This window comes from Cnephaeus nilssonii, assembly GCF_951640355.1.
Source record: "Cnephaeus nilssonii genome assembly, chromosome: 21".
Lineage (NCBI taxonomy): Eukaryota > Metazoa > Chordata > Mammalia > Chiroptera > Vespertilionidae > Cnephaeus > Cnephaeus nilssonii.
Window position 1 is genome coordinate 38,477,586 of NC_137092.1, and position 12,018 is coordinate 38,489,603.

General features: G+C 59.1%; 1 protein-coding gene across 2 annotated transcripts in view; it reads right to left on the reverse strand.

The window, feature by feature from the left end:
• Window positions 1–786: 786 nt before the first annotated feature.
• KIRREL1 (kirre like nephrin family adhesion molecule 1) overlaps window positions 787–12,018 on the reverse strand; it is a 107,963-nt gene continuing 96,731 nt past the window's right edge. Inside the window, exons 6-15 of one of the 2 annotated variants that reach the window (XM_079761817.1) lie at window positions 11,660–11,765; window positions 11,398–11,546; window positions 11,065–11,192; window positions 10,311–10,485; window positions 10,129–10,229; window positions 7,959–8,157; window positions 6,433–6,540; window positions 6,138–6,277; window positions 5,505–5,582; window positions 787–5,246 (exon numbers count right to left, since the gene is read on the reverse strand). In XM_079761817.1, the coding sequence (XP_079617943.1) occupies window positions 4,773–5,246; window positions 5,505–5,582; window positions 6,138–6,277; window positions 6,433–6,540; window positions 7,959–8,157; window positions 10,129–10,229; window positions 10,311–10,485; window positions 11,065–11,192; window positions 11,398–11,546; window positions 11,660–11,765 (1,658 nt within the window). In that variant the 3' untranslated portion in view covers window positions 787–4,772. The remainder of the gene's footprint in view (window positions 5,247–5,504; window positions 5,583–6,137; window positions 6,278–6,432; window positions 6,541–7,958; window positions 8,158–10,128; window positions 10,230–10,310; window positions 10,486–11,064; window positions 11,193–11,397; window positions 11,547–11,659; window positions 11,766–12,018) is intronic. The other variant, XM_079761818.1, reaches the window with a different exon arrangement.

Consider the following 12,018-nt stretch of genomic DNA (forward strand, 5'->3'; position numbering starts at 1 on the left):
CCCTCAGCAGTAGCTCGGGGCTATGAACGCCAACCTTCTTGGAAATGGGTGGCATTACCTCAGACGTATTTTTTCAGCTTTCACCCCCCTCTCTGTCTCCATGTCCCATGTCCTGTTTGTACAAAGAGGCTACGGTGGAACAGCTCGAGTTTGGTTGGTTGTTAACTGGATGAGGAAAACAACCAACCCTTTATAGCTCTCTAGTGATTTATAGCTTTCAAAAACATTATCTGCCCTGGCCGGGTTTGCTCAGTGGATAGAGCATCGGCCTGCCACTGAAGGGTCCCAGGTTCGATTCCGGTCAAGGGCATGAGTCTTGGTTGCAGGCTGGATCACTGGTCGGGGTGTGTGCAGGAGGCAACCAATCGATATGTCTCACTCACATCAATGTTTCTCTCTGTCACTCGCCCTCCCGGTTCCACTCTCTCTAAAAATCAATGGAAAAATCCCCTCCGGTGAGGATGAACAACAACAATCTCGATCCCTGACTCAGTTTTCCCTTCCCCATCCCATAATCAGACTTGGCATAGAGCATTTGGATGCTGTGTCCCCAGGCGCGGAGGCGGGAGCTGTTTGTCCCTGAACTGCCATAGTTGGCCTCGGGGCTCTGCACGTCACAAACAATGAAAGGTGCTTGCCCAGGGCCTGGAGGTGATACAAATACGCTGTCTGCGATCTCAATCCAGAAATCTCCTATCTTTCCCCAAAGTCTGGACCATTTCACCCCAAATCAGGCAAGCTTTTACGTATCTGGAGCAGTTCATGCATGAATAACACAAAACATGGTACTTTTTAGAACATTTATATTTATATATAAAAATTAAATATATATAATATATAGTGTGTTTGAGACTAAAAATATAGTACATAATATTTTTTAAAAAAGGAAAATGAAAAAAAGGCAGAATAGGAAAAGTTGTGAAGGACACACAGATACACATTGCTAAAAATCTACGATGGTCTGTCCTAACAAAAATATTTTTCTCTCTTCTTTTAATTATCATGGATCCATTTAGTATTGGGGTTCGCGTGGGGAAAATCCTTTTGGAGCCAGAAATGGAGGTTGTAATCCCAAGAACGGTTGGGGTAGAAAAGGGGACCACAGGGAGCCCTGGGCCCCTTTCTGGTGAAATTGGAAGCAGCCAAATCTTGAGTCACTATTGCTAGCCAGAGTGAGCGGAGAGTTTGACTGTACTGCACCGTGGCTGCTCTCGCCCGAGTTGGGGGTGTTCACAGGGGCAGCATCTCAAGATCAGCTCTCTGAGGAGCCATGGACACCCACACTTGACAAGACGACTGGCTGGGGCCATCAGAAAGCCAGCAGGGGCAGGAGACTGGTAAGAATGAGTGAGTTACATGCAAACGGAGTTGTTTTTAAGAGCAGGCTTGTACCGGTGCCCCCAATATGCGCAGCAAATATTTCTCTGGGAGCAGGACCTGGCCCTCACAGTGATGCAGGAAAATGGGATTCTGCCTCCCCTCCGTCTCCCAAGCCACGTCTTTCTGTCCTCTCCTGGAGGTCAGAGGTTAAAGGTCAGGACAAGCTGATCAAGGCGAGGCCTTTCAGGAGGATGGCCTCCAGGAGACGAGAGAAGGGGGTGGGGGAAGCTGGGGAGGGAGAGCAGAGAGAAGGGAATGGGATATTTAAATGCCAATTTTATAGCCGCTTCACAAAAATAAATGCCTTCCCAATGGCATCCCTGGGCCTGAGCACTTCAGTTCTGTGATCACTTCCTCTCTGGCCCCACCGTGGCCAGGGGCTTCCCCGACGCCTTCCGGGTGAGTCCCCAGCACGCGTGGCTGCAGGGGCAGGGCGGTCACCTGGCCGGCGCACACAGCACTGAAGCGGCAGAGAAGCCGGGGGCGCTGGGGCTGGGCTGGCCTGGGCAGGGCAGCAGTGGGGACAGTGTCCACACCGCAGAGAGGCAGTGACTAAGCCAGGTCAGTCCAGCTGGGGTCTGGGTTTTAACATCATTTTCTTCAAACCCTATAGTGACAGACCACCTGATTCCATTTGAAGGAGCCCAGGACGTGCGGCCCCTGACAGCGTGCCAACTGGGTAACGAGAGGGCCCGGGGGCAGAGACCCCAGGGCAGTGTGCTCCCCCTGGGAAGCAGAAAGGCTGCCTCATGATGCTGGGTGAGAAGACACAGCGCCTGGAGACCTGGAGACGGTGGTCAAACCAACCATTTCATCCCGAGCAAAACAGCACTGCTCTAAGCCCTGGCCACTTTCCTTCCTGACTTAAGGTTTTTGCTTAATGCAAACTCTGTGGGTGGGCTGAGGGGTCCAGGATTTAGGATGCAGGCGAGGCCCTCCGCAAAGGAACCCTGGCTCACCCAGCAGCACAAGAACCGCTTCCAGATCCAGAATTTGTCAGAAGTGCTGGACCCACATGCCCTTCCTACAGGCCCCGTCACAGAGGGGTCAGCTGTCCTCGGGCCTCGCCCCCTGTGCCCACACCTCAGCCGGCAGGCTTCACCCTGTAAGTGGTCGCTGGGCAGGAAATGCCTCACTTGCTTGGTACCCAGGAGGCCCCAGGGAAGGTGAAGGGACAGAGGACAGTGCAGCAGCTCTGTATCAGGCCTCAGAAGATGAATGGGTCCCTCAACGTCAGCTGAGTGACCTAGTGACCTTGGCCCCCTCCTCTCCATCGTTTCAACAGAATGGACCCAACACTTCAACCAAAAAGGGGGAAAGAGGAGAATCTGACCAAACCCCAAACAAAAACGCCTTTTGGAATATTCCTGTTGTTTAACAGATTGCCCCTGACGTTTGGATTCTGTGAAAATCATCAAGATGCATGAATTTGCAGAGGAACCCGCATCCTTCACACTGAGGCCTTCTCACTGAGCTCACCTACAAGGACCGCAGGGAGCTGTCCGCTTCCAGGGTGGATATGGGTAGGAGCCTGGACGTTTTCAAAAGGGCAGTCACTAGGGCTCTGGCCCCTCCTGGAGGACAGAGGTAGCTGTGAGGCCAGGAATGTCACTCCACAGACCCATCCAAAGGGTGCCCATGGCCCACGGCCGAGGAGCATGGAACTCACTAAAGCGAACTTGACAATGAACGGCGACCACGAGAAAGGCCGATGCGCATCCTGGGCATCACTCAGGAGGCCCCACCTGTGTCGTCAGGGCTGAGCGAGGTGGGGGTGCACTCCAGACCCTGCTCTTGGGAGGGGGCGGTCCACACGGGTTTTCTTTGGAGTGCTGGTTCTCTTTGGTTAGCAGGTGGTGGCCGAGAGCCATGGGGACTGTGTGCGTGCACGTGTGGGTGTCAGCATGGGCCACGGCCGCCTGCAGTGCCCTCTGGACCACCTTACCCAGTCTGCCCTTCCTTTTACCGGGCCCCCTGACCCCTCTGTCCCCTAAAACCTGCAGCACTTGACAGTGTCAGGGGCTCAGAATACCCGCTCCCTGCAGTCTCCCACACAGGGCCGGCCAGCCTGAGCACAAGGCACTGCAAAGCGGAGGAACAGGATTGACCCAAGAGGGGGAAAAAGACGCTTAAGCAAAACCCGTGTAAAGAGCACATCTTCTCCCCCCCCCACCCCCCGGAAGGTGGCCTCTAGGCAGCTGTGGGTTGGGGTGGTACAGGGTGTCCGAGAGCCAGGTCCCCTCCCTAAGCCTGTCAGCCCATCCACAAGACAGGTCTCACCACGGGATGTTTAAAGAGAGATTCAGCGTGCTCGGAGACAAAGCAACGGACGGTGCCAGGAAGCTGGTGGAGAAGAGCAGGTGCCCTCTCCTTCCCACTGGGACTTGTGTTTGGGCGGGGGAATCCCTACAGCTTTATTATCTTTTTTTCCCAAATGAGATGTTTATTGTTGTTGGGGAGGGTTTCTTGTTTTGTTTTTTTCTTTGAAAAAAATACCCTATAGTACTCCTACCCTCTCACCCACATCTCCCCAGGCAGGAATTCAAACCAGGAAGGGGGGCAGACTGGGGAGAGAAAGGGGCTTGGGTGGGCGCCCCTAGCGTGGGTTCTGGAAACGGCTAGGTCACACACAGCCGTCTTGCTGGTGAGTCAGGACATGGCTCCTGGCCTTTCCTTCTTCCACCATGACCCCTGACATGTCTGGCTAGCCCCGCACAGAGAAGGAAAGGGGGCAGCTGGGAGGGGGGGGGGGCGGGGGGCACCTGATCTCTCTGCAGACTGACAGACGGGCAGCCAGGTGGGCGGGCATTTCCATCTCACTGGATGAGGGCTGGACTTGAACTCGGTGCCAGGGCTGTTCTTTAGACCGAGGTAAAATAAACCCCAGGACCTTCTGCAGTCCCGAGGAAGGGGGTGCACCGGGGTACACATGCAGATGACAGAGGACCGGCCGGGCCATCCCGTTTCCACCGCTATGTGCCAGCGCCACTCACCCCTAGACTGCAGGTCCCCTGGGCCAGAGCCGCCTCCCTCCCGCACGAACCCCCATCCACTCCTGGGAGACCAGAGGGGCGGGACGGGAAGGGATAGGAATGCCAAAAAGTGCCCCCTCTGCTCTCCACGACCGACCGTCACCTTCCCAGCCCCACGCCAGGGCAGGTCAGAGACACACCCACCCTCCCGCGGGAGAGCGAAGGGCAGGCCCGGGAGGCTGGGCAGCACAGAGCACCTCGGGTGGGTGTTTCGGGGGAGACCTGTCCCCCACCTGCCGCGGCGGAAGGAGGAAGGCTGGCTGGGGACAGGAGCGGCGAGCAGCGCCCCTGAATATCAGGGACCCGCTCCTCCTCTGCCCGCAGAGCGCCCGCCCGCCCGCCCGCCGTCCGTCCGTCCGGCTACACGTGCGTCTGCATGCGCTGCTGGAAGCGCTGCCCGTAGTCCGAGTGCTGCGACGTGTACGAGAAGCGCGTGGCCGTGGCGTACTTGCCGATGGGGTCGTAGGCCTCGAAGGGGGTCCGCTCCAGCCCGGAGGGGGGCGCCTGCGGGTAGCCCAGCCGGTAGGTGGGGTACCCCGTCGCCCCGGGGAAGGGGTGGGAGCTGAACTTCTCGTAGTTGTCGTAGGACAGCTGGCTGGCCGTGTCGGCGCCCGCGGGCGTGGCGGGGCCGGGGGCGGCGGGCTCGGGGTAGTCGGCGGCGGGCGCCCGGCTGTAGGTGTTGAGCTGCGCGTAGCCGCTCGAGTGCGAGAGGCGGGAGGACGGGCGGCCGTCGAAGCGGGCGGGGCCGGGCGCGCGGTAGTCGGCGTAGAGCACGGCGCGGGAGGACGGCCGGTCCTCGTGGGCGCGCACGTTGTAGTAGCCGTTGGTGGGGTCCTGGGCGGCGAGAGAGGCGGGTGGAGGGCGCGCCCCCTGGTGGCGGGGTGTCCCACCTGGCCGTGGCCCCCTCGGGGATTCCTTGGCTCGCCCCTGTGTTCCCAGCAAATACCTCCTGCCCCCTTCGCTCCTTCAGGGGACCTCCTGGCCTTCCCTCCCTGACCCACCCTCCTTCCCATCCTCAGCACCCAGGACCCCCCCCCCCCCCCAACCGCCTCTGCCCCCAACCCTTGGGCCCGGCCCCTTCCCCCTTCCCACCTTCATTTCATACTCCTCCCTGGTGTCGATGGTATCACAGCGCAGGTCCTGCTTCAAGTCCACGTCGTCCTTGAAGGACTGCAGAGCAGCAGGAGTGGGCCTTAGGAGTCCCGCTCTTAGCTCCCACGCACCCCATCCCCACACCCAGAGGCCATCCTCAATGGGAAAGGCCGGGGTCCTGGATGGGCTTGAGGCTGGTACCCCCTCCCAGCGAAGACTGGAGATGTGGTGGGAAGAAGCCAGGGACCTGGCTCTAGCACAATTGTGTCACTAACACACAACGTGACCGGGGCTAGGTCATTGCCCCGCTCAGGGATCCAGCCATGAGGCCGTCGGATGTGAAAAATCCTAGGGGTTTCCAGTTCTGACACTGCAGGGAAAGGATGGGGCAAAGGAAGTCTGCGGGGGGGCCCCACCTGCCTAGCCTCTGCCGGCGGGAAATCCTCCTGGAGGGCGTGTGAGCATGTGTGCATGTGTATGTGAGCATGTGTGAACATGTGTGCATACGCGTGTGTGGACCAAGGCCAGATGACCGAAGGAGGAGCGCGGGACAGTGGTTATTAGAGAACTAAGGGGGGGCCGGTCCCCGGAGAGTGAGGAGGGGAGTGGGCCAGGGCGGGGCGGGCCCCTTACCGAGTAGATGGCCTTCATGACGCGGGTCGCGGTGGAGACGCTGGCGGTGTCGTCCTCCCGGTCAGAATGCATGGTGAGTGGCTCCCGGTTCACCGTCTCCACCTTGATGTCCAGTTTCCTTAGGGTCACGTCCTTGCGACCTGGGACAGGGGAGACGGCCTGGACGCTCGCGGCCAGCCTCGCAGGGCTGACTTCTGGACCCGCCTTGACTGGGAAGCCCCCCCCCCCCCGCCCCCCCCCCCCGAGCGAGGCCCCGCGGCTGGAGGGGAGGGCCGTGCCCACGGGTCATACTCACTGCCTTTGCGCCGCCGGTAGAGGAAGAACACCAGGGCAATGAAGGAGAAGGTGAGCAGGATGCCCGCCCCGATGGTGGCTCCGGCGATGATGCCCACAGGCAGCACCTCTTCAGATGAGAAAGGAAAGGAGGTAAGGCCGGAGCCCGACCCCCGGGGCTCTGAGCTCAGTGCTGGCCGAGGACCAGGCTGGCCACAGCCGCAGGCCCCCCCCCCCCCCCCCCCCCCCCGGATTGTGCTCGGGTTGCTTTACGTCAAGGTGGGATTTTAGAGGAAGGCCTGCATTGTGCTTGGGTTTGGGCCAGAGCTTAAGCTTGATCAGAGTGGAGGGCGTGGTGATACCTTATCCTAGCTGCTGGGGCACCCGACCCTGGCCTTGGTGGTCCGTCTGTCCCTCTCCTGTCCCACCCTCCTATGAGCCTTGGTCTCTCCCTCCTGGCTGGGCTGTGTGAGGTCAGCTGTCTCCAAACTCTCCCATCGGCCACGTGTGTTCCGGCCTCCTTTACCATCCCAGCATCGTGAAGGCCCCCTGTGCACCCACCCACCAGAACTCCCAACAGCCACCATGTCCCCCTGTCCCCCCCACCCCCACCCCGGAGCTGAGAAGCACCTGGGACTCCGACTCCAGCTTTCTCTCCCCTCCCGGAAGTCCTGGATGGGTCAAGACCCCTCCCCTGCAGAGCCTGGCCTTCGGAACTCTGTCTTACTCTCTATTCTCTTCCTCTACCACCTCCTTGCTGGCACCCTCAGCTGAGAACTGATGGATCCCCAGTTATTCCCATCTCCCATGTCAAATGGCTAGTTATATATATATGTGTGTGTATGTGTGTGTATGTGTATGTATGTATGTAAAAAATAATAACAGAGTAATATGCTAATTAGACCAGACAACTTTCCCGACAAAACTTCAGCAGCGGGGGCTGAGGCAGAGGCCTGCACTGGGGGCCAAGCCCCTTGCACGAATTTCGTGCATCGGGCCTCTAGTGTATATATAAAAGCCTTTTCCCTCTTCAGACGTGGAAACTTCCAAAAAAGGCAAAGATAATGCCTGCTGTTGTTATACTAGAAGTGCCTCAGGGGGGGAAATGTGTCTCCCATCACACTAAGGATCCTTGAAGAGGTAGTGAACCTGAACTCCCTGGCATCTGTCATATGCCAGGCATTTTACGAGTACTCTCAGGTAACCCTCACACCCACCCAGTGAGGCAGGCCGTTCCCTCTCACAGATCACTTGCCATTTCTCCAGCTGAAGTCATGTGCTGCCACCGTGTAAGCTCCACCACTAACGTGGCCTGAGGGCAGGGACCACGTGCACATGGGTCCCTGCAGCCCCTAGCACGGGGCCTGGCATATAACAGATGCACAACCAACGTTTCAACAAGTAAGCGGATTTCCCCCGCTGAGCAATAGGCCAGCTTCCAGTGGGGAGGCCCAAGCCCGTGACCCCCCCCTCTGAGCCCCGGGGAGAGGGGGGAGCAGGACCCCCAGGCTGCCCTGCGCCCCGGCCACCAGCCAGCGCCGCCGTCACCTCGCTCCTCCAGCTGGATGATGGCGGTGCCGGGCCCGAAGCTGTTCCAGGCGGTGCAGTTGTAGTGGGTCTGAAAGTCGGCCTCCATGACGTTGTTGATGGTGAGGGTGGACAGCACCCCGCTGCCCGAGTTGGTCCTCTCCACCGTGTAGCGCTCCAGGGTCCCCACCTCCAGGAAGTTCTCCTTCCATGCCCACGCCTGTGGTGGGGAGGGCAGGGGGGTGAGAGAGGGGCCGGGGGGAGGAACACCTCACCCTTCCTCCAGGCCTGTGCCCTGTGTGCCACGCGGCCCAGCCCCACACCCCCTGCAGCAAGCCTAATCACTCTTACACCCACTGCCTCAGACCGTGGCATTGAACCCCCGGTCTAGGAGAAGCGGCGGCTCCCACACATGACTGAGACGTATGCCAGAGACATTCAGACATATCTAGGGACGTTCTCCAAAATGCCCATTCCTGGGACTTATCTCCTAAATAGGACCCCCACCCCCCTTGTTTTTTTAAAATATATTTTATTGATTTTTTACAGAGAGGAAGAGAGAGGAACAGAGAGTCAGAAACATCGATCAGCTGCCTCTTGCACACCCCCTACTGGGGATGTGCCCACAACCAAGGTACATGCCCTTGACCGGAATCGAACCCGGGACCCTTGAGTCCGCAGGCCGACGCTCTATCCACTGAGCCAAACCGGTTTCGGCCCACCCTTTTTTTTATCCTCTCCCAGGAATATGCTCATTGATTTTTAGAGAGGGAGGAAGAGAGAGAAACACTGGTGTGAGAGAGAAACTTCGATCGGTTGCCTCCCATATGTGTCCCGACCAGGGATCAAACCCATAAACTCTTGGTGTGCGGGCCAACGCTCCACCCAACTGAGCCACCCAGCTAGGGCGGAACCTGTGTTTTTATAAGGGGCCCATGTGATGTATGTGACGTGGGTGCACCATTTGGGAACCCCTGATGTTGTAGAAAAAGCCCTGGGGGGGGGGGCGGGGGGAAGTCAAGAACATGGTGCTCCCTTAGAGTCCCCATGTGGCCTCCCTTCCCTGTCCGGGCTGTTTCCTCACCTGTGAAGTGAGAGGACCAGACTGGACAACAAGGCTTCTTCCACATAAGCCAGTCGTCAGTCCTACCCCAACCAGAGCCAGCTGCACGCAAACCTGCCGCTGCCTCGGGAGACCCAGCCACAGACGCTCATAATGGCAAAGAGCTACCACAGGAGAGGGGGTCCCAGGCTCTGTCACCTCCGAGCTCCCGAAGGGCAGCCCCCGTGCGTCCCCTCCCCCCGAGGAGAGCGTGAGGGGTGGTGATGGCTGAGAACTGGCTCCTGTCCAGGATCAGCTGTCCCCGCTCGGAAGCAAAGCCCCCGGGAGCCGAGCCACTCCCGGTTCGGCAGCCGTGGTAATGAAGTGTCCCTGGGCAGCCCTGCAGGCAGCCAAATGGTTATTAAATGTGATGAGGGGTTTGACGGTTAATGGCCACGGAAGGAATTAATGGCTCATGGTGTGGGGAAGAGGAGAGAGGAGGGGGATGGTGCGGGAGCCGGTGGAGAGCCAGGAGAAGGGAGGGGAGTGGCTGTGGGACGGGGTGGGAAGGAGAGCTGCTGGGCAGGGCTGAGGGGAGAGGAAGAGGAGGGAGCAAGGAAAGATCAGGAGCAAAGGAAGGAAGGAGGTGAGGGAGGAGAGCAAGAGTGGCTCAGTGGTTGAGCATCGACCTATGAACCAGCAGGTTATAGGTTCGATTCCCAGTCAGGGCACATGCCGGTTGCGGGCTCGATCCCTAGTGTGGGGTGGGCAGGAGGCAACCGATCAATGATTCTCTCTCATCATTGATGTTTCTATCTCCTTCTCCCTTTCTGAAATCAATTAAAAAAAAAGAGTGGTACCGAGGGAACTGACAGCGAGGGCGCCCCCTGGCCTCCCACCCCTGCTGTTCCTGCTGCTTGTCACGTGCTCCATGTTAGGGTGACACTGAGGTGCAAACACTTAAGCAGTTTGCTCAGGGTCACGCCAGTCAGAGAGGTGGTGGGACAGAGCGAGGAAAGGGACAGAGGGACTAAAGTTGGAGGATCGGAAGTAGAGAGAAGTAGGAGCAGGGACAGAGGGAGCGGAGGAGACTGCGCGGAGCGGAGAGCAGGCGCTGACTGCCCCCGCCCCGGGCGCCCCAGCACTCACAATGCGGTCTGGGGGAGGTGTGCTCCCGATGAAACACTCCACCTTGCCGCCGTCGCCCCTCACGGCGTACTGCACTGCCTCGCTGGAGATAATGGGGGGCCCTGCGAGCAGAAGACGCAGTCAGGGTCCGCCGGAGCCCGCAGCGCCTGCCCCCCAGGCCCCGTCCCTCGCGGGCCGCTCACCATTCACGTAAAGCGGCACCTCCCGCTCAGCCACTCCGATGCGGGGCACGATGGCCCGGCAGGTGTAGGTGCCGGCGTCGGCCTGGGTCACCGACTTCAGCAGCAGCTGGTTGCTGTTGCTCAGGACCTGGGCAGAGAGAGCAGCCTCGGGTGGGGAGCCAGGAGGCCTGGGCCCCTAGGTCCGGGGGGCCCGCATTGGATGTATCGGAGAGAAAGCAGGAAGGGCCACAAGTGAATTCCCAGAAGGGAAACAGGGCCAGGAGTCTGTCTGGTCCCTCCCCTGGCTCTAAACAGGTTGGCATTTAAACACACCAGCTCTGCACGGGTGGACAGCGGCAGGTGGCCCAGAGGGCGGATGAGGTCACAGAGGACGCCGTCTCCCCGGATGACCTGACAATTTCACCCTGAAGTCCCTCTTCTGCCCAAACTGTTCAATGCCGGTCTCTGGAGGGCTGTGAATTCAGCCTTCCCCTCTCTCGTGACCTCTCCAGCCCCCCACCTTCCGATGCAGCATTCACCACATCCCTTGCCAGCCCAGAGCCTCCTCTCAGGCCCTCCCCCTCCTCCCATGGCCCCAGACCCGGACCCGGACAGTTGTTCTTGGAGGAGGGGTGGGGGTTGATCGCAGAAACTGTCCTTGTCCTCTAAGTCCCAAGACCTTAGAAATATCCCAAGTTCAACTTGAAAACTAATGCTGCCCCTCCCTAGATAGCTCTTTCCTCCCGGCACCCGGGAGAGGCAGCCAGGGGCTTACCATGTTGGAGTCCTTCTTGGTCCAGGTGAGGGTGAGGGGGGGATTCCCAACCCAGACACAGGTGAGCGTCACATCAGAGCCAATGTCTGTCGTCGTAGGTTTAGGGTCAACCACAATCCGGGGGGCGACTGAGGTAGAGGGCAGCGGTGTCATTGGGGTCAGCTCCCATCAGCCTCCTCTTTCTCCTGCCCTGCTACCTCCCCGAGTTTCTTCCCCATCTCCTCAGGTTCGTGGAGCCTCCCAGCTCCACCCCAGGCCCTTCATAGGCCCCTCCCTCCGCCCCATGTCCCACCCCTGCCCTCCGCCCCTGCCCCTGCCCCTGCAGCTACTCACAGTGGACGTTCACTAAAGTGCTGACATTGGTGCTGCCCACTTTGTTGTAAACCTCACAGGACACAGGCTCCGTGAAGAAGGAATAGTCAACATTCGTCTCATAGCGACTCTCATGGGCATCTTCAATGGAGAAGCCGCCCTTGGCCCATCTGGGGGAAGAGGCATCATGGGGGTGGGGGGGTTTGGGGTTAGGGCTTGGAGCCTCTCACCACACCCAGCGGCACTGCCCTCCCCAGGGTGCCCCACGCCCTGCTCCGCACACCTGTAGCCCAGGATCTCAGGGTTGGCTGTGGCCTGGCATGTAAAGACAACACGCTCGCCCTCCTGTACCGTCTGTGGCTCGATGGACAGCGTCACCGTGGGAGGGTCTGCAAAGCAGGGGACAGGAAGTCAGGGTCTTTTCCGTACCCAGGTTTCCTTTTCTCTCCCTGGCACTTCCCCTCGGGCACCGTGTGCAGTGAACCAGCTCCAATAAATAAACCTGTCTTCTTCATCTTTACCCACACCCCCATGGACTCTAGGGGGCCATCTAGAGTGACGATCAAGGCTGATGCCAAAGGGACAAATTAGTCAATGGGTGTACAGGCCAGTGGTGGCCACTAGATGTCAGTGTGGGCTCCC